The sequence below is a fragment of the Nannobrachium achirus genome, assembly GCF_963921795.1.
Source record: "Nannobrachium achirus genome assembly, chromosome: 6".
NCBI classification, from domain to species: domain Eukaryota; kingdom Metazoa; phylum Chordata; class Actinopteri; order Myctophiformes; family Myctophidae; genus Nannobrachium; species Nannobrachium achirus.
The window spans coordinates 19,405,141-19,426,294 of NC_137815.1; the positions used below are offsets into that span (position 1 = coordinate 19,405,141).

Consider the following 21,154-nt stretch of genomic DNA (forward strand, 5'->3'; position numbering starts at 1 on the left):
GAAAGTAAATTTTATCCAGAGATCAATTATGGCCAAGGAGAATGTATTTACATCAAGTTATCGACAACGCAATCAATGTTTAACGTTGCCGTGTCAATGTTTTAACGATTACTCTTGTTTTAGATGTAATAAATACATTTAACTCACAGCCTGCGTAGCCGATAGATGAGTATGTTTGTTTTGCTAACACATGTGTCCCGACCCACGACTGGCCCTTGCGTTTCAATGGAGTAAGGTTAAATCCGCCCACTCGAACCACGCTTAGTACTAAAACGTGCATCCACAACACAGTATGCGCATGCGCATATCCGCTATTAAATGAACTATTTGTTATTTTTGCTCCAAAGAAAACATTATAATATAACTATTTTTGGAGTATTATGTTTAACTTTATCTTATTAAAATAGGCAACACTGCCATTAATTTTTTATTATTTTAGGATTTTAATAAATATAATGGAATATGTCATCATGGGCGGAAATATAGCGCCGGGACATCCTCTTCCGGTCCTCTTTCTATCTCGCCAGTCAACATGGTGAGTGCGGCGGCGAGGCGCTCCCGTTGATTAAACCTAATAAACTGGCCAAATTATTGAAATGGAAACGAAATTGTGACTAGTTTGTACGTGTAGTAACTTATGTAACCGGTATTGTTCAAGATAACCTTGAATTGGTGCTGCATATTGGATAAAAAATAGGGCCGGGCCTTTTTGTAGCATTGTTAGCTAAGCTAGCTGCCGTCTGCATGTGTTCTCTGGTCTCGCAGGTCCCTATTATAGGACACTCAGGGTTGTTAAGAGACGGTCCGCGCTCACAAAGGGCATATTTGCGTTGTTTTTTGTATTTATTTTACTTTATTACCGCAGCACCAGTCTGACAAATGACGCTTTTCGGCTTGTCAGACCTTCAGAAAACGCTGAAGGCCTGAGGAGCCGAAACGCGTTCAATTTGCTGCTGCGGTAAATTGATGAATGCTAAAAAATGTCTGGTTTTAGGCTGGTTGCTGTGAGTTTACACACGACATTCTTGAAATTATTGTCAGTAGTTGAGGTAGATGACACTTGGCCCTGGACTTGAGCCATATCGTATTCTGATGTTTATTATTTCACCTTACTGGTGAGTTGAGACCATGTTCTTCTCTAACGTTAAATACAATGGGATGCAAGTCATTTCACAAATGTTGTGCTATTGTAGGCTACATCATCAACATACAGGCACTTCCCAGTTCCCATTGTGACTGCCAGTAAAGGCTAATTCCTCACGATTTGACATGTCTTCAAATGACATGATCCAATACTGATCACAAACACAAAAGCTGTATTAGCCCATCATTGAATCTTGATCAAGACCAACCTTGAGTGTGAATACAGTTGAAATGAAGCAGTACTCAGGAAGTAATGTTATGTTAAGATTCTTGTGTTCATCTCTAAGATAATTGTTTCTGTTTTCCAGACCAAAAAGAGAAGGAACAACGGTCGTGCTAAGAAGGGCCGTGGGCATGTGCAGCCCATCCGCTGCACCAACTGTGCCCGCTGCGTGCCCAAGGATAAGGCCATCAAGAAGTTTGTGATCAGGAACATCGTTGAGGCTGCAGCCGTTAGGGACATCTCGGAGGCCAGCGTCTTTGATTGTGAGTTTATATCGAACCCTTAAGACCTGGAAAGTATCTGTCACTTAAGATTTTAACCACTTTTACCATTATTTTATACTTAATCTATTAAAAAATGGCACATACTGTATGCAAGCTCACAGTGCGGCACGGTTTTACAAAATGTGTGTGAATCTTTGAATATGCTTTTTTTTTTTTTTTTTTTTTTTAAGTAAACATTTTAACTCAAATCTTTGCTTCTGAGGGGGGCCCTGGAACACAATTTTTGGATGGGGGTCTGATAATTTTGGGGGTCCTTGACATGAAAGTTTGACTACCACTGATATAGAAACAGGCCTCTGGTCTAAATGGGTTAATTTAATACATCACTATTTAACCACATAAGCCCTTTGGGTTACGATTAAAAAATATTGCCCAAATTGGCCGTTGCGTCTGCTATTGTCTTGCCTATATTACCAAAATTGAATTGGGAGGCCTGTGTGTGATGGTGGTTAAAAGGTTGCTTGCACAGCCGCCACAGTAAAATGCTAAAAGTAGTATGTCTTGTCCTTCCAGCGTACGTGTTGCCCAAGCTGTACGTGAAGCTCCACTACTGCGTGAGCTGCGCCATCCACAGCAAGGTGGTGAGGAACCGTTCCTGTGAGGCAAGGAAGGACCGCACCCCACCCCCCAGGTTCAGGCCTCAGGTATTGTAAACCTTCAGAGAGACATTTCAATCACCTGTATGAATAATAATATCCTATGAATGTAAAATCTAACTTGCGCATAATTCTCTTCACAGGGTGGTGCGCCCAGAGCTCCTCCGAAGCCCATGTAAAAGATGTGTGTGAAGAGTCTGTACACCATCAATAAATAAATGTTTATAAAAAATTACTTGCAAAGGCTCAATGACTTTCATTAACAGTAGGCTATATCATGCAATTGTAGTAAAGACCAACCAGTCAAGTATTTTATTTGGAATAACTTTTCCTTCAGTACAGTACAAAACTTACAGTAGTTTAAAGATGGGTTACACAACTGCTTAAGTACATTGTGATACATTTAAAAAGATTCAGCGTTAATTTAAAGCGATAGAAGACCATTTACAAAGTTGGGGAGGTCAAAGCAGAGTTCTAGGGAACAAACAGTGCAATAGAGAAACGTAAAAAGCGAAACATTTAAACCACCACAAAACTAGTACTAGTTGGTAAAATATATTTCTGAAGCAGTTATGAATTGAATAGAAATGCAAAAGCTTTCACTTGGTTATCCTTAATTATTCAGGAAGATGAGATTGATGTGCAATATAGAATAGGAAACATTGGTACAATATGCACCAGGTTCGAAAGCATTACCATTGACCAGTGTTGCACAATTTGTGAAGCAAAGAGGACAGAGCCTGAGTGAGTACATGGGGAAAGTATTTCCTTAGAAGCAAAAGGCTGGCTAATACACAATTAGCTGGCCAAATGGGAAAATGTTAACAAATTACCAATGCTATAGTAATGTTTATTTTGTGTGGGCTATGACCAAATACTAATGAACTCAATGTGGTCATTGACTTGATATAGGATCTTAATGATTGGGTTAGTGATGGACTTTATAAGGTCAACATAAATTATGGCCTCACTACTTAAACAATTAAGCAAATGCCACATTTTAAATGGTTTTAAGAATTATGGAACATCCAAGGCAAATGGCAGAAAACTCATTTACTGCACATAAATCACATTGACAGGAGGCAAGTCACACCTGGGCCATGTAAAAAAGGTTGTAGCCTAAATAATCCACACAGTGATGAAGTAATCTTACACATGAAAAATATGTTCAACTGTTGGCAAGCGATATGTAATTATAACTTTGGTATCTGACAAAGTCACTTTAAATTCTATAAACTAAGGCCAGGATCAAGAAAAATGTGCCAAAATGTTTACATCAAACACTAATCAAGTCGATATTGTATTCTCTTCACCTAACAGTCAGTATGAGTTAATAAGGCATACTATTTGTGGGTGAAACTACCTAGTTGGAAAGCAATTTAAGTTCGAGCCTACTGTAGTTTCTTGGGATATAATAATGTGATGGCAAAAACTGCAAACGGCTTCCACAGAATGGATTCTTGGATGTACAAAGTGAATCTGCCAAAACTACAAACCTAACACTAAAAGTAGTATAACTAGTTAATGTAACATCACTCTCAACCTGAAGAGGTAATATTTGAGGTAAATCTTTCACATTTGTTTTGAAAGGGGCAACCACCAATTACCTATATATTTCTATGAAACCATAGCGCTTTTGTAATATACAACATCATTTTGGAAGTAGGAGCATTGAAAACTGTTGGGAAAAATTGACCCCTCAGACTGCTTTAAAATTAAACCTATGAATCCAATCAATCCAATAATGTGCTTACCAGTACCAAATAGTGTTTGTCTCATAGTTACTTTACAGCTGTTTTTCAGTCCTTAGGGTTAAATATAATATGATTTGTCTACTGTTCAGCTCTATGGTGAAGACTAGGGACTGTCAGTGAAACCATTACACTTTCACAAAGAACCACGAAGGATACTTTGTAACGATTCTATGCAGAATGCCTGGGTTGATTTAGACCCACAAAACAGAAACAAGTTGGTTCAATATAAAACCACTGGTTATTCGAATGAAAGTAATTTAAAAGGTTCATATAGGCTATACGATACGATATATATCAGTACCAGTATATAGTTAAATTGAACATAGTTGACACCAAAAATAACCTCCCAAGTAGAATGTATTAAAGAATCACACCAGTAATTTATTTTATGAAATAAGGTTTCTAAATGTCACTATCATACTAAGTCAGCAGCAACAGCAATGAGGTCAATTTGTGAAATTGTATTTGTGTATTGTGATTGGTGATAAATTGGGTTGTTGACTCATTAGCCAGTGTAGTAAGCATACTGTAGTCTGGAACCCATAAACATCACTTGGATATTATTATATTTTGACATTCTTTCCAGCTCTTTTCAGAATTGCACTAAAGATCTAGCATCAACTACACCACTGATGGTTTACATAATAGCTTTTTTTTTTAGACCAGTATGGGATCTGTAACTGACTACTAAAAAGGGGCAGATTCATCAAATACTATACATTTCTCCTAAATACAAATTAAAATTTTCCTATGACAATTTAAATCATTTGGAACACAATGGGGCTACAGTATTTGCTCTTACTGACAGTATATTCCAAGTTCAACCTCATGTCTGTCAGGACAATCACAATTTAGGCCTAGAATTATTGAATGCTTTAACCAGTGAAAAATAGCAGATATACAAGCTCACAGCGCAGCACCGAGTGCCACGCTGCGAGCTTGTAGATCTGCTATTTTTGAAAAAGTCGTGAAAATAGCAGTCTCTCAAGAACAGACTAACTGAGCTCCAGTTAAGTGAAAAGGACCCTTTCTTTGACGATGGCTGGCCAGATTGCTGACACAGAAACATAGGTTTTTCAAAAAATCTTAGAAGGATTCAAAAGACACTTAGAATCGGGTCAAAATTCTAATTTTCACGATTTTTCAAAAATAGCAGATCTACAAGCTCGCAGCGCGGCACCGTGAGCTTGTATATCTGCTATTTTTCAATAGTTAAAGCATAAAATAATGATACACAATAATGTGTACCCGTTCTAAATGGGTTAAGCTGCCTTGATGACTTTGCATTATGTACTAATTTCAAACCAAGTTTGCTTCCTGGTCTTAGTACTGTCAAGTCTATTCACAGCTGAATTCTTGGCAGACGGTGCTCCCAAAGTTAATAATTTAATATGTCACTGTCCAGATATTTAAAGAATTGCGTGTATGACAATGCTGGACAAATAAAGAGCTCAAATGTTTTAATTTAGGTGTAACCAATTTGACCTGGATACAATGTATTTTTCAACAATTTGAGATGCACCGTTTTCAAACATTGTCAAGTCTCTAGTAGGGTTGATGGGCCTCAAACTACGTGCCGTTATTGTGTTCAATGCACACGTGACCAAATCACCATATACATGACGTGTATATAAAGACTACAATTCACAACCAACTATAAAACAACACATCAATATTATGGTTTACAGTAGCATGTAAACAAGCAGATAGATATCTGTAATTGACAGTCTTCTCTTTGGCTCATGTCATCTTCATCTTTCTTGTTGGTTTAAGCCGGGGGTCAGCAACCCGCGGCTCTAGAGCCGCATGCGGCTCTTTAGCGCCACCCTAGTGGCTCCCTGGAGCTTTTTCAAAAATGTATGAAAATGGAAAAAGATGGGGGGGAAAAAATGTATTTTTTGTTTTAACGATTTTTTATCGTCACTGTCGGACAGAAACCTTGTTATCTCCAAGTTTCAACTTTGTATGTTTTTTTTCACAAAGTAAAGCCCTGTTTCATCATACAAGACTGACGCACAAAAGTAGTGAAAACAGCAGATCTACAAGCACACAACGCCTCGCGGTGCGAGGCGTTGTGTGCTTGTAGATCGGCTGTTTTCACTAGTTTAGTTCATTTTTTAAAATGATAAATACAAAAGTTTTGGACATACACGGTTTCCACCCGACAACAACGATATATAAGGCTTTTATAAGGCTTTTATAATTTTTTGCGGCTCCAGACAGATTTGTTTTGGGGTTTTTTGGTCCAATATGGCTCTTTCAACATTTTGGGTTGCCGACCCCTTAAGCAATTCTTTAGACAGGGAAATGTTTTTCACTCAACCTATTCCACATCTTGGTAGCAATAAAAAAAGGCTAAAGGATGGTAAGAGTAAGAGAATATAAAAATGTAAAATAAGCATTTTAATTTCAATTTAGACTTTTGAGGACAGTGGTCGACCACCACGCAACACTGTACTCATTCATGCCATAGCAGCAGGTGTCAAACCTCATGCACCTAATCTTTTAATAAATACAAAAAGTGCTTCTTTCCCCTCACATACTCATTTCAATCGAAGAAAGGATCTACTTGAATAGGCCTCGGGGAAAACGGTGTGCAAAATCCTAATCATCATGGGACTTTTTGATTATCTGGATAACTACTTGGTCAAGCCTTTTTCTCATGAGCTTTACTCACTACTGCAGGGGTCTTCAAACTGTTTTCAGGCCGGGGACCCCTTAGTTGAGAGAGAGGACCCCCAACATATTCTTCATAGATTCCATATAGTTTCATTGTTTGACAGCACAATCATCAGTGTATTTTGGATTCATGTCAATTTGTGTTTTCTGATATTTTCTGATACCACTTGAACTGCCAATACTTGATAAACTTTTTACCCTCTACAGTGTAAAGTCTACACCAAACCTCTTTGCCAAAAATAGCCGATCTACAAGCTCACGCCTCGCAGCTTGTAGATCTGCTATTTTAGCTAAAGTTCTCCGAATATGGACGGTAGGGTTCAAGTTGAAAAAGACAACAATTTGGAGGAACCCGTCATAACTCTGAGGACCCCCTAGGGGTCCCGGACCCCCTATTGAAGACCCCTGCGTTACTGTATCTTCAACAATCACATCATACAAAAGAAATCTGTCACAGACCATGACAGATAGTACTTCATGTCCTTCAAACTTGTATCAACGAGGTCAGTGTCATGGAAGGCACGATACAATGACAAAACAAATTACACCAAAAAATCACTTTTAAACACAACATAAATATAATAGTTTTGGTTTGTCGTTTCATGTATATGTAAATTAAGGGGAGATTTAGACTAGAGGAGACTTTCATAAATATTAAACACCCTATCCTCTCGTTTTAAGTAATCTCCAAAATAGTGGCAGTGATACTTTTAATAGCGTATGCCTTTTTTTGAGAAATGTGCAGGTCATAAATGTTATTCTATAAAATAGTTTAATATAATCATTGTATTCTGGCAGGTATCAGTGCAACAAAAGCCATCATAGACAATAAAAACAATTTAACACCCCGTTCCAATCCACATTCACAAGGGGAAAAAAGCCTTCCTTTTTCACTTTACTTACAAGACAACATGGGGCCTCTCTCTCACACACACACTCAGGCTACATATACACTATGGCGTTTTGGTTTGAAAACACATACCTTTTGCTACGTTTTTGCGTTTATCATCCACGCTATCAGGTGTTTTTCACCCCCTAAAACGGAGACTTGAAAACACTGCTGACCCGGTTTTGGTTCGAAAACCCAGACACTGCACTAGTGTTGGACGGGCGGGAATGAGCACAATGACGCAGACACCCATAGTTGTTGACTAAAGTTACGGGTATTACATGTTGTCTATTCAAGCAGCGGTTTGTTAAGCCCCTATCATAGTAGGCACCGCGGTGATAAGCTATCCACCACGGTGTAGTCTTAAACCCTTAAATTAAGTCATAAAACTACAACATTACGTCATTACTCGCGGCGAAGAGCTATCCACCGCGAACCCCCGACACATCTCTCTGTTTTTACTATCAGACAGATCGGCCCATCACCCCGTTCACTGATTGGTCGATCTAGACCAGTCGGTCACAGTGTTAGGACTTCATCGTGACTGACTATGATGGCCTCCACTTATTTTCTCACTTTAGGTGGATAGCTTTACACCTAAAATCTGCGGTGGTAGGCTCTTCACCGCAGACTCTGATAGGGGCTTTATGCAGTTAAATTCTGCATTTGATAATACTACCGTACTACTGCCTACATGCGCAGGACGCAAGCCGCTACTTCCACATGTGGAAGGAAGGAACGACACAAACAGGGCGTCCCTTGGATGAAGCCCACATTCACGAACGGCATTGTTGTTTGTGTGGACGCACTGGACGGAGATGGATTTTCATTTTAAACTATTTTTTTTTGTCCTTCAGTGAAAACGTCTTAGTGTAGATGCAGCCTCACACACTCAACCTCACATACAAACAAAAGTGCATTTCTAATTTGAGGTCACCCCCCTCCAACACCTCCATTTGACATAGACCTGGTTATCCGAGTTTGGTCTGCACATCTGGTACTATAAAAACACAATATACTGCTCACCACAACAACACCAAACTCAAAAATGGAGGAGTTTAAGGTGTGTTAGGGAATACATTTGGGGGGAAAGTGCTTTTTGATTTTAAAAAGTACACTCTTGTACCAATTCAATTTGTTTGTCATTTGCAAGCCCATCAAAGTGCACACTAACAGGTTTTGTTCAGCCTTTTCTTTTCTTTTTTTTGCATTATTATTTCAGTTAAAGTGCAGAAGACGGAAACATTTCAGGTCACAGGTATAAATCACATTAGTATAGCATACGTTGTGCACCAGGTCCGAGTCCTGGATTGGAAAGCAAAGGTAGACTACCATCAGAGCAAGGCACTTCTGAGGTTAAAAACAAAGTGCATTGACTCTTTGTCTACTTTAGAATAAAATTAATTTGAAAGTGCAAAATTGGATCCATTGTTCAAAGTGCATTAAAGAATTATTCTTCAATTTAACAAACATTTGAGCTTTTCTAGCATGCATACGAGGGGTCAAGTGTTACCAGCTAACAGTAGCGATGCATACTTAACACCACCAGCTTCATCCATTCCCACCCCCCTTTAAAACCCCTTGACTGTATTATGCAGACCAAACCCAGCCAGGTCATAGTCTCGACTTCAAAACAGCTTTAGCTGAAAGCAGGTAGTCCCAAACTAGCTCTGGTCCATCGCGTCACCTCCAGTGATGCTCTGACAGACCCGTCGGCAAATGAATAGGCCGCGTTTTCTCAGCCCCTACGAGCGCTCAACTTCAGTCAAAATAAACAAAACTACTTCACTACTCACCAAACCAAAAGGTAGTTTTGCGTTGTTGAAAGTCTATTCTCCACGGTGGTGAGCCCCTCAGCATTTTTGCCATGAAATAAAGTGCATCCAACTCGACCGCCGCTTATTTCCGGGTTGTGAACCATTGTATCTGCGGTGGCCGCTGGGTGGCTCGAGGTGGGTGCGTTTTATTTCATGACAAAAATAATGTATTTTACAGAGTAGGTGGGGTGCTGAGGGGCTCACCACCGCAGAGAATAGACTTTCAACAACGCAAAACTACTTTTGGTTTGGTGAGTAGTGAAGTAGTTTTGTTTATTTGAAGTTGAGCGCTGGTAGGGGCTGAGAAAACGCGGTCTATTCATTAGCCGACGGGTCTGTCAGAGCGTCACTGGAGGTGACGTGATGGACCAGAGCTAGTCCCAACCCTCATCCTCCTCAGTCAAGGATGTGCTCTCCGCGGACTATGTGCGAAGAGAACTCGTAGCGATCCTGGCTGCGGTAGCCACAGATGTTACACTCAAAGGGCTGGCGGAAACCGTGGCAACCCATGTGAATGGTGAACATGACGTGGTCCAGGAACAGCACGCGGCAGTGCTCGCACCGGAAGGAGCGGACGGCGCGCCCCTCTCCGTCCACCACCCGGTACGCCTCCCTGGAGGTGGAGGAGGGCGCCGCGGGCGAGCTGGGGGTCGGCGCTTGGGTGGCCGGCGGGGCAGCCGCCGGGTGGTGAGCCCTCTCCTCCCTGTCCACTTCTCTGTCTTTGGCAGGGCTGGGACTGTGTCTTTCCCTGCTCCGGTGCTGCAGGAGCGGAGGAGGAGGCGGGTTGTGGTTGTGGTGGTTGTGGTGGTTAGAGTGCGGGAGGTGCAGATGGTGATGGTGGCTGTTGTTGTTGTTGTTGTGGAGGGGCAGAGTCGGAGCGGCGTTGTTGTACGGCTCGTCCGGCATGCTTTCCGTGTCCGTGGAGTCCTGACAGCCGTTGCTGGGCGAGGGGGCATGACTTCTTCGGCCCGCGCCGGGCAGGTCTTCGTGACCCTCCAGCGCTGCCTCCCTTCCTCCCGCGACGGCCGTAGCTCCCAGTCTGGCTCCTCCGGGCCCCCCTGTGCAGTCCAGCCTCGGGCCGAGCGGAGCCATAGAGCCGATGACCGGCCTGATCTCCGATAAACAAGAGGGGTGAGTGGCGGGGAGCCGTAGCGGCCGCAGGGCGTCCGAGACCCCCGAACCTCCGTTACCTGCCGTCCCCAAGTATTCTCCTCTGTGAAGGGCAGTGAACTGTGGCTGCTCCAGGTCACCGTGGTGATGCATCTCCACTCCGTCTTTATCGAAACCGCCACTGAGCTCGTACGGCGCGTCTGCCAAGCTGAGGCGCATATGCTTCTGTCCTGTAGTGAAGCAACACATTTTAAAAACTTAACTTAAATCCTTTATTCTATTTTACATCTTCGGTAAATATTAACGACAGCTTAACCATGGCCCTGTCATTATAGGCAGACATTTTCAAAAATCTTCAAACTCTTTCAGCATATTAGCCAAACAAAAATAGCCAATCTACAAGTTTATATATCAGCTATTTTCGGTTCTTCTTTTTTTATATATATAAATTACAACGCTCATGGATCCGTTGTGACATCCACTACACTTTTGGCATGTTTTCTATTTAGAAATGTCCGAAGGGAGCAAAGGGAAAAGCTTTTCTTTTGTTGAAAAACGATGGATGCAGTCCATTGGAGTTAATAGGCCTGAATACACCTGGCTGACAACAGCAGGGATATATCTCTCTAGAATCCAGGATATTTCATTTCCATTCAATCTAAGTGTTTTCGGTTTCTGTAATAGACTGGATAGATTGATTCATTATGATACAAAGTCTTGATCAAATACAGTAGCTACAGATTATTCTCTTGAAAACCAAAATTGTGTACTACTACAGTGATGTGAACCTTTGTTGCACGTAGCCGTTTTTATTTGAATATACTGTAGGCCTATATGTATTTGTGTTATAGTTTTGTTTAGTAGTAGTGTCAATCAATGTATTATTATGCCATGATGACTATATAAAATAAAACATTTTTTCCCTTTTCATTTTACTACTGCCAAATGCCCCTTTCCCTATGTGAAAACTCAAGTGCAGGCTGATTGACCGAATGCAGGCCACAGCCAAGTGGCGATAGATTTTTGGCAGATGCTAGGTGTCAGTACAACTGATTAGCCAACAAAGTTATTTACGGCCAGGCAGTCATTAGATACTGAAGGTGTCTATATACGCTATATAAGCAGCATCCGAGTCCAAATCTACAGCACCGTTTAAACCTTTGGCTCGCCGGTGAACCCAATCACCAGATAAGATAATAAAATGTTGGCATTTCATGTTTCTGCAAACCACAGATATATTGAATGTCCATTTTTTTCCTGAACCAAAATTATAAATTAAAAATAAAGTCATGCCGTTTTTGCGTCATATAATAAAATAATTTGACCACTGAAATATAGCGTTTGAAAACCCAGAACCCTCATAAGAGTTCAGACGTGCATGACAGTCATATCAAATCCTAACTTCAGGTTTTTTTTTTTTTTTTTTTCTTTTCATTTCACCTTGCTTCCCTGATTGAAATCAAGTGCTCACCTACAAATTTCTGTGGTGTGGATCTTTTGCGTTTGGCGTTTGCAAGCCGATCGATGAATGCCATCTTGTTTGAGGAAGGTTGCAACAGAGATTCGGGCATAAACTCTAGCTCCCTCATGTCCTCTCCTGCAGAGGGGATGACAACATCCTATGTTATCTTTGCGTAATTACTAGCTTTTGATAGTAATAAATTAGATTTTGTGATGTTGCTTTTTTTCAGAGGGGAAGGAAACTACATAGAATTAATGACAGAGAGGGATTCTATGAAATACCAAATCACCTATTTAGGAGCCATTTGAAAATGTTTAAATATATACTCTATATCGTTGTTGTCGGGTGGGAACCATGTATGTCCAAAACCGTTTTGTATTTATCATTTTAAAAACGATTTAAACTAGTGATAATAGCCACTTGTAGATCAGCTATTTTCACTAGTTCTCTGCGACAGTCTTGTATGGTGAAGTAGGGCTTTACTTTACGAAACAATGTACAAATTTGAAACTTGGGAGATACAAGGTTTCTGCCCGACATTGACGATATGTCGTAAATAGTTGTGTGAGATGTGTATTGTAGCTCTGCCTTGTCTTTGTTCATGGCAGCCACAGTGATGCAACGCAAAACAGTCTCTACCTGGAGTGTGCGCACCAGGCTGCAGTGTCTCCAGGCTCTGGAGGTAGCTGTGGCAGCGCTCGCGGTGCTCCTCCAGGGTGCTCTGCTGCTTGTAGCTGCGACCACAGTAACTGCACTTATAGGGTTTCCCCACCATGGGAGAGGACACTGGAAACAAGACAAATGGCACTCCATTTATTACTACTCAATAAAAAAAACTAAAGTATATCAAGTGCTATATGTGGCCACATAATAATAATCACACAATTAATAGCCACTTATTAACAATATTGTCAGTGTGTGGAAAAGCTATTAGAGCCAGCCAACAGGCAGACTAGGCGATTTCCTAGGGCACAATGAGGCTGCGAGACAAATTTCTTCTTCTTTCTTTTAAGAATTGAATTGTATTTCTAGTTGTTTTTATATTGCACTGACCTTTGGACACTCTGCACTATTAGGTTGTGTTAGTAGTTTTGAGTATTTTTGGCTTGTGTTTGACATGATGGTGACTGGTGAGATACTTGTTGCACTAACTAGCATTGACTGTTATGGTCACTTTGATTTGGGGGCACTGTACTATATTGTTATATTTGTTCCCTTTCTTGACATACCTTGCTCTTACTGTACTCTGTTCTTTTTTTTCTTACTTCTCTGTAACTTTGTAAATAACCTTATACTGCTGTGCTGCCTCTGGGCAACTGATTTTCCCCCTTGGGATAATAAAGGTATCTATCTATCTATTTATTTTATAGAACAGAAGATATTTAAAAGAACCCTCGAATTTGTATATTTTGAGTACTTTGAGTACTTGAGTACTAGAAAAAGCTAAAAGTAAGGTGTGTCCCAAAAATGAACTTTTTCAAGTGTTCTTGGTTTCACCCAGCCATGGGCATCCAGGCCACTTCGAGGCTCTGCTTTCAGTTTCAACAGTGTGGCAGTCTCCGGGCTAAATTGTTTCACTCTGTGGCAATACGGAGAGTGAAACAGTAGAGACAGGATTACTGTTTACGAACATTACTTTGTGTGCATTCAGGGTGCAAAGCTTTGTTAAAGGAAACACTCACAGACAGAGATTAAGTAGAACTGCAGGTCTTGTCCTGATGAAGACCTGGACCGTTGAGACATGCAGGTTTTATAGAATAACATTTGTTTTAACTTGGAACTCCTGAGCGCCACATTTTTTGAGTGCTCGGAATCAGATTTTTTCATCTTTTTTAAATAGTGTTTATTCCCACTGATCCTAGAAGCACCACATACTTTTAAACCCATTTAGGCCTAAAACTATTGAATGCTTTAATCACTGAAAAATAGCAGATATACAAGCTCACAGCGCGGCACCGAGTGCCGCGCTGCGAGCTTGTAGATCTGCTATTTTTGAAAAGGTCGTGAAAATGTGTGCAAATCTTTGAATGTATGTATTTTTAAAGCGAGCGTTTGTAACTCAAATTTTGCTTCTGGGGGGTCCCTGGAACTAAATATTTTCAGATTGAGTCCATGGCCAAATAAATATAATTTTGGGGGTCCTTCACATGAAAAGGTTTGAGAACCAAAATAGAAGTCTGGGTTTCCGAGGCTAGAGAACCACTGACATAGTAGTCTCTCACGAACAGACTAACTGAGCTCCAGTTAAGTGAAAAGGTCCTTTTCTTTGACGATGGCCAGCCAGATTGCTGACATAGAAACATAGGGTTTTTCAAAAAATCTTAGAAGGATTCAAAAGACACTTATAGAATCGGGTCAAAATTCTAATTTTCACGATTTTTCAAAAATAGCAGATTTTTCAATAGTTAAAGCATAAAACAATGATACACAATAATGTGTACCCGTTCTAAATGGGTTAAAGACCTTTTTTCTTTTATCTCCCGGTTGGCCTCCGTTTCTCTCTGCAAATGTGAACGTGTCGGGGTGTGTGAGAACCTCTCTCACCAGAATGAGTGCGAAGGTGTCCAGTGAGAGCATCCCGTCTACGACAGGCGTAGCTGCAGAAGGGACATTTAAAGGGCTTCTCCCCAGAGTGCAGCTTAATGTGACGAAGCAGGTTCCCCTTCTGAGTGAAGGAGGCGCCGCACTGATTACACTGGAATGGCCGCTCACCTGTGGGTAAATCAAACCTATGAACTTAAATATCGTATTGAATGAAGGTGTCTGGTGTGATGTCTCCCTACTGATCAGTGTAATGCACCGGTTAAGGGTCATTTGTTTTACACATAGTTGTGCAGCGTCAGTCACACACCAAAACTAGCTGGAAAGGTATCTGGTCTAGAATGAGCTTTAATGGTACATATGGCTACAGTGAGATTGGATTTCTCCCTTTCCCAACTCAAAACCAGCCAAAGACACCTTCTAATTATATGGCTCTGTCTAGGGCTGTCACGATTATGCCATTTTACATGACGATTGTCACTCAAATAATTGCGAATAATGATTTGATTGTGTTTTTGTCGTTGACAATTACATTTCTGTTTGGCTTTTAGGCTTTGAAGTTGCACATGGCAGATATGACACATAACCTACACAAAAACATTACTGACATATTTGCCAACTTAATACTTCAAAAAGAACATTGATAGTGGAAAAACAATTTTGAAAATGTATGAACATTTTTTCATCATGGAAACGATTATGACAAAGTAATTGCGATTATGTCCAAAAATTGCGATTAGACTATTATGTAATAATTGTGACAGGCCTAGCTCTGTCAATAAGATGACAAGAGCATGAGGTTGCAAGAAAGATCAACTCCACAAATCTAAATTGAGCCGTATATTGCAAGCCATATCAATCATTATGGTGGCCATAACTCAGGGTTCCCCAATAGGCGGCCCGCGGGCCATTTGCGGCCCGCGGGGGGCTACTGTCTGGCCCCCACCAACCCCAGTAATAATGGTGGTATAAGAGCAGCAACAACACTAGTATATCGTCGTTGTCGGGTGGAAATCTCGTATCTCCAAATTTGTACGTTCTTCCGCAAATCATACAAGGCCGTCGCACAAAAGTAGTGAAAACAGCAGATCTACAAGCACACAACGCCTCGCACCGCGAGGCGTTGTGATCGGCTGTTTTCGGCTGTTTTCACTAGTTTAAATCATTTTTAAAATGATAAATTCAAAACGAACGGTTTTGGACATACAAGATTTTCACCCGACAACGACGAAAACTGTCGCTGGAGTAGCGGGAACGCCACCGTCTCCCCTTGCAATGTTGTGGCCCTTGGCTTGGTACCCTAGACATAATTCGGCCCTTGGGGAAAACTAATTGGGAAACCCTGCCATAACTGCTTAACAATCATCACCAAAACTGGTCGCATCGCATTTTCCTACAATGTAAAAAGTAATCAAATAACTGATCGCTCACCCGTGTGGCTGCGCTTGTGCACCATGAGGACGTTGGGCCCAATGCAGATCATTCCACAGATGTCACACTTGAGCTTCCCGTTTGGCAGTCTGGTTGCTCCTCCTGACAAGCCCTCAGGACTGGCCAGCTCCCTGTAGCCACCGCCAGGCTCGCCACCCTGCTCGGTGCCACCCTCCTCAGCCCAATCCCCTTTCACGTCCTCCGTACCGTGACTGGGCTCCTCGTCACTGTACAGCTCCACTTTAATGGAGTTGGCTAGAACCACAAGAGGGAAACGGATTAAAGGACAACTTTAGTTTTTTTACAACAAGGGTTCATATTTTAGATTGTAATTAAAGAATATAAAAGATGAGTGTTAAAATGTTCTATTGTTTTAGAGATTCTTATTTCAGTGGTTGGGGGCATGCGTAAGTGGCTAAATATGTCATTTTACACAGAATAAGCCCATTCCCAAGATACAACGCAACCTTTCGTGGTTGGATGTGACTTATGGGGGCTAGAAGTGTTACTGTAAATAGCAATAAAGAAACTGCTGGCTTATTGTGTCTAAAAAGACATATTTAGCCACTTGTCATGACGCAAAAGGAGAACATCTTCTAACTACATTAATAGTTACACTAAGAAATATCTTGAAAGTAGCCGAATATATTTTTTTGTTGTTGAAAATAGCCCATCTACAAGCACACAACACAAGGCATTGTTGAGCTTGTAGATCTGCTATTTTCACTACTTTTGTGCAACACTCTTATATGATGGAGTAGGGCGTTAATTTATGAAAGAACATACTATTTTGAAACTTGGAAAATCTAGATGCAAGGTTTCTGCCCAACAGTGACGATATGGTGAAAAGGAAAGATTGTAATGAGGTGCGGCACATTCCTTCATTGTTCTATGTTTTATGCATTACATTTGCACACTGACCACTGAGGGGGCGACTTGGAGAGGCGTGCTGGCTGTTGGGGGTGCTCACTGTTGGACCCCCGAGGGCCCCAGAAAAGTCCCTCTCCATCGAGGAGTCCCCGCTATTAGCTGCAGTCCAAAAGGAAAGAAAACTGTGTAATGTCGTCACTTCAAAGACATGACCGCTGTAGAAGGTATTTCAGTCTGCATAGTACTGTTTTATATCTGTCTGTCATTCAATGTTATATGAGTTTTTGAAGCGGTGAAAACCGCTTCCAATGAGTGGCTTTGTGTGTCCCACGCCCATATATGGTCATTTCAGTCCAGAATGAACAGGTTTTTTCAAAAACAAAATGTGTGTTTCATGTCCATATATGGTCATTTCAGTCCAGAATGAACAGGCTTTTTCAAAAACAAAATGTCTGTCACCTCATGTCCATATATGGTCACTCCAGTCCAGAATGAACAGGTTTTATCTGTCCCGTACGTCCAGAATATCAGTCCAGAATGAATAGGCTTTTTCAAAAAGCAAAATGTGTGTCCCATGTCCATATATGGCCATTTCAGTTCAGAATGAACAGGTTTTATCTGTCCTGTACGTCCAGAATATGTGTGTAGTGTCCCTCCCGGTCTAATGATTGGATACTTTGAGGATTGGTCAAGCTTCACATGATAATTCGGCCCTCCAGATAAAATCATTCATTCATTCAGAATATATAAAGAATGTAGAATTCAGAATATATAAAGAATGTATAGATCACAGAGTTCATAACTCTAGAACACATAGAATAAAAGTTCACCGCTTCACTTCGAACCGAGGTTTTATTTTTATTTTTTAAAGGACCTCAATTGAAACAAGCCATAGGTGAACTGTACTGTCATGAAACTACCTTTTCCTATGCAAACTTATAATAAAGTCTTGACTTCAATCAATCAATCAAGTCATGAAAAGACCCACAATGTTCACCTGATATGTAGGACCGGCCATTGCAGTCTTCAGCATCCATACTCATACAAGCTGAATATAAAAATAGCAAATTAATGATTATGAGAATATATATATATATATATATATATATACAAAATAGAATAACAACATAATTGCCATGTTTAAATTCTAAATGACAGACTTTGGACAGAAATGCTCTTTCTTAAATTCTTTGTAGGAGGGGGAAAACACAAAGTATGCATGCTGGCATTTATGGTAATCTCACAAAAAACACATTTGTCTATAACACACAACTTTTTAGCTCAAGACCCAAAAGAGATATGTGTTTACTTGCTTATGGGATTTATTAGATTTTTCCTTTATTTAATAATGAAATTACTTAGACAAGTCATTGCATTTATTTTGTATCATGTAAATAAACTGTAGAAAATAAAATGTAGGAAACAAAAGAATTAAGGGACCCATAATTTGGGGTCTAATTTGACCCACACATACAAGCCTGCCACTGTAATTGACAGTGTACAAATGGAACCAGTTGTACACTGTCAGAGTTATTGAAAATACAGAGTTTGAGAAACACTGCTCGAGCAGAATAATGAACTGTCGCTCCTGACAACATTGTTGTCGTGAACGGATCGTTACTTTAACTGACGCCACACCGGGCAGTCTAACGGACACGGACAGTGAACGCAAGGCCAACATTGAAAACATGTTCCACCTGTAACGTTAGCTATAGCTCGTTGCTAACGTTACCCATGTAACAAAACAGTAATATAACATTAGCGAACACCATATACTAGCTTCCAATCCTGATCAACTTTACCACAGCCAGTGGACAACAACTATATGGCTCGGCTGACAAGCTGATAAAACAACAACAACAGCATGGGTTAAACAAGCTAGCATTAAGACGATGTTTAAATGGCAAAGAGTCTGATTGTGTTCCACGCTTGACAATAACAAACATACAACGCTGCTAACGCTGTTGTCCAGTCAGTCGCCATCAGTGTCCTGTCCAGCCATCGGCCTTTTAATGAAGGCTAACGTTATGCTAAAGCTCAGTGCTGGAAACAGTACTCGCATGTTTTACTAAAGTAAAAAGTAACATTTTGAAAATAGCAGATATTTGCAAATGCAAGCTCACAATGGGTCGTGAATGGTGCATATTTTCGAATGGCCAAATTCAATTAGTAAGGCTGAAGAGCATGTTTTGTCATAATAATAATAATAATAATAAACATAAAAATCTACAAAAAGTAGCTAGTAACTAAAGTTGTCAAATAATTGTAGTGGAGTAGAAGTATAATATTTGCCTCTGAGATTTAGAAAAGGGGGTCTTCAACAGGGGGTCCGGGGCCCCTAGGGGGTCCTCAGAGTTACTACAGGGGGTCCTCCAAATCTTTGTGTGATAAAAAAAAAATCTCCTTTTTAGCCATAATCTTAACCAGATTCTGAGAACTTTAGCCAAAAATAGCAGATGGGCGTTGTGAGCTTGTAGATCGGCTATTTTCGGCAAAGAGGTTTGGACTTTGGAGTAGAGGGGATCCGTATTGACAGTTCAAGTGGTAAAATATCTGCAAACACAAATTGACATGAATCCAAAATACACTGACGATTGTGCTGTCAAGCAATGAAACTATATGGAATCTAAAGGTTGTGGGGGTCCCTGCTTCATCTCTCTCAGCTATTAAGGGGTCCCTGGCCTGAAAACGTTGAAGACCCCTGCTTTACGCCACTGCTAATGCTGCACGTTAAACCACAGACAAGTTAGCCAGACAGACAGACAGACAGACAGACAGACAGACAGACAGACAGACAGACAGTCACACACAAAGGATCTCGTCTTACTGGAGCAAAGTTGCACTGAAGTTCACTTCCACGCTGCTGTCTAGCCTGTCACACTAAAACGTGGCTAAAACGTGACAACCTTTGAGCTGACCGAGCTGATCACACTGACCCTCCTCCAGTAGCAACCTAAGCACGTTTCATTTAGCACGGCAAAGCAACAAGCGCTCATTAGCCAACGTTAGCTATGATCACAGCCCAATGTTTCCTAAACGGTTGCTATGGCACCCAAGCTGCTGCCTCCCAAAATGCTATGCTAAACTAGCTACAAACAACATGTCAGCTAGCTGGTGTGTGTCATCTAAACTTCCATCAGCGTGATCTGATTCTGATCACAGCGATCTGGACACGGATCTTCCATCGGCGAGGTTTCTAACTTACCTGCTGTCTCGGCCGTTTCCATTATTTAATGTAATCCAGATTTGTTTGTTTTGTTTTGTTTGCTTTCTGCTGGGTTTTTCTCCTATGACGACATCGCCATCTCCCAGCAGCAGCGTTCACCACACCGCCCACTCCACTGCAAACAAGTTCCGGTTCTGTTGGACCAACGATGCCCACCTCCTATCACCAGCATTATCATCACCAAGTTGTATGTGATTATTATAGTCATAATAATTATAACAACCACCCTCCAAAAAACTTGCAGATCTAACAGATTGGCTTACTTTTATACGTGTTTTTGAATAGGGCTTAAGTAACATAAAGGTAAAACAAACTCCAATTCACAGGGATTCCTTGCCAAAGTTATACAGAACAATGTATACAGTAGGCCTACATCACTCATCCAGCACCACTCAGATTAATCCAGTCTGATGATATTATCTATCCTGTGAGCCTGCATCTGTGTGATTAGTTCATAAAACTGTGTTTGTATCATTGCAGTGTTAGTAGAACCTGTATTTTGATTGTTAGATTTCAGTTAAACTCCCTGTCCCAAACTGTTATAGGAAAATGACTGTAAAACAAGTCTGTGTTGGATCTCAGATGGTCTGTTGGGTCTCCATACAGGTACATGGTATAACAATGTTTATCTAGCTGCAGAAGACAAGCAAGGGCTTGGCTTAAGTTTCAGGTGATTTTCTCCAGACATCAGCAGGAAAGGTGGGCACCAAAACATTCAGGGCACCTAGGAAGAGTGGGCACAACAGAAATGTGGGCACCTGGAACAGTGGGCACTAGAGACATGTGGGCATCAACAGAGTGGACACAAGACCTCAGAAAAGTACAAGGGGAAACCTATAGTCGGGGATCCAAATGCCCAAAAGCTCAAGGAATAGGGTTGAACCTGTGATGTTCTGCCGCACTTTTTATTTCTGTTTTATCTATTAGTTTGGTCATTAAGGTCCACAGAATCAGAGGCCTGCTCTGCCGGAAAGGTCGCGAAAAAAAGTTATGGCCATTTGTATATTCACTGTCCCATTGACTCCACTAGAAATATTCAAAAAAGAAAAAAAATCTGCTTTAAGTAGCATGTGAGGGGTCAAACTACGGGTTCTTCATCATTCTGAATCCATTGCAAGCATTTGTTTTG

At 40.9% G+C, this 21,154-nt stretch overlaps 2 protein-coding genes across 5 annotated transcripts; one reads left to right on the forward strand and one right to left on the reverse strand.

Annotated features, from left to right (window-relative positions):
* Nucleotides 1–487: 487 nt before the first annotated feature.
* LOC308287577 (small ribosomal subunit protein eS26) lies at nt 488–2,481 on the forward strand. The gene is made up of 4 exons (XM_080728804.1): nt 488–535; nt 1,452–1,629; nt 2,164–2,294; nt 2,390–2,481. The coding sequence occupies exons 1-4, from the start codon at nt 533–535 to the stop codon at nt 2,423–2,425; spliced, it is 348 nt and encodes a 115-aa protein (XP_080584930.1). The 5' UTR covers nt 488–532; the 3' UTR covers nt 2,426–2,481.
* A 3,901-nt stretch (nt 2,482–6,382) lies between these two features.
* On the reverse strand, nt 6,383–20,013 carry LOC308287561 (zinc finger protein Eos-like). 4 transcript variants are annotated; one of them, XM_080728781.1, is made up of 8 exons: nt 20,005–20,013; nt 17,797–17,847; nt 16,851–16,958; nt 15,930–16,184; nt 14,502–14,669; nt 12,597–12,743; nt 11,971–12,092; nt 6,383–10,725 (listed from the first exon to the last, which is right to left on the reverse strand). In XM_080728781.1, the coding sequence occupies exons 2-8, from the start codon at nt 17,840–17,842 to the stop codon at nt 9,808–9,810; spliced, it is 1,764 nt and encodes a 587-aa protein (XP_080584907.1). In that variant the 5' UTR covers nt 17,843–17,847; nt 20,005–20,013; the 3' UTR covers nt 6,383–9,807. The 4 variants fall into 4 exon arrangements, with proteins under 4 accessions (XP_080584907.1, XP_080584906.1, XP_080584909.1 ...); XM_080728780.1 differs by having other exon boundaries at nt 11,967–12,092; XM_080728783.1 differs by lacking the exon at nt 14,502–14,669 and having other exon boundaries at nt 11,967–12,092.
* Nucleotides 20,014–21,154: the final 1,141 nt, after the last annotated feature.

Coding starts and splice junctions, on each gene's coding strand:
- LOC308287561 (XM_080728780.1), bottom strand. CDS start 17,842: ATGAGTATGGATGCTGAAGACTGCAATGGCCGGTCCTACATATCAG. Junction 16,185..16,850: donor TCCAAGTCGCCCCCTCAGTG/GTCAGTGTGCAA, acceptor TTGTGGTTCTAG/CCAACTCCATTAAAGTGGAG. Junction 12,093..12,596: donor GCCTGGTGCGCACACTCCAG/GTAGAGACTGTT, acceptor TCCCCTCTGCAG/GAGAGGACATGAGGGAGCTA.
- LOC308287577 (XM_080728804.1), top strand. Junction 1,630..2,163: donor GGAGGCCAGCGTCTTTGATT/GTGAGTTTATAT, acceptor TTGTCCTTCCAG/CGTACGTGTTGCCCAAGCTG. Junction 2,295..2,389: donor CCCCCAGGTTCAGGCCTCAG/GTATTGTAAACC, acceptor TTCTCTTCACAG/GGTGGTGCGCCCAGAGCTCC.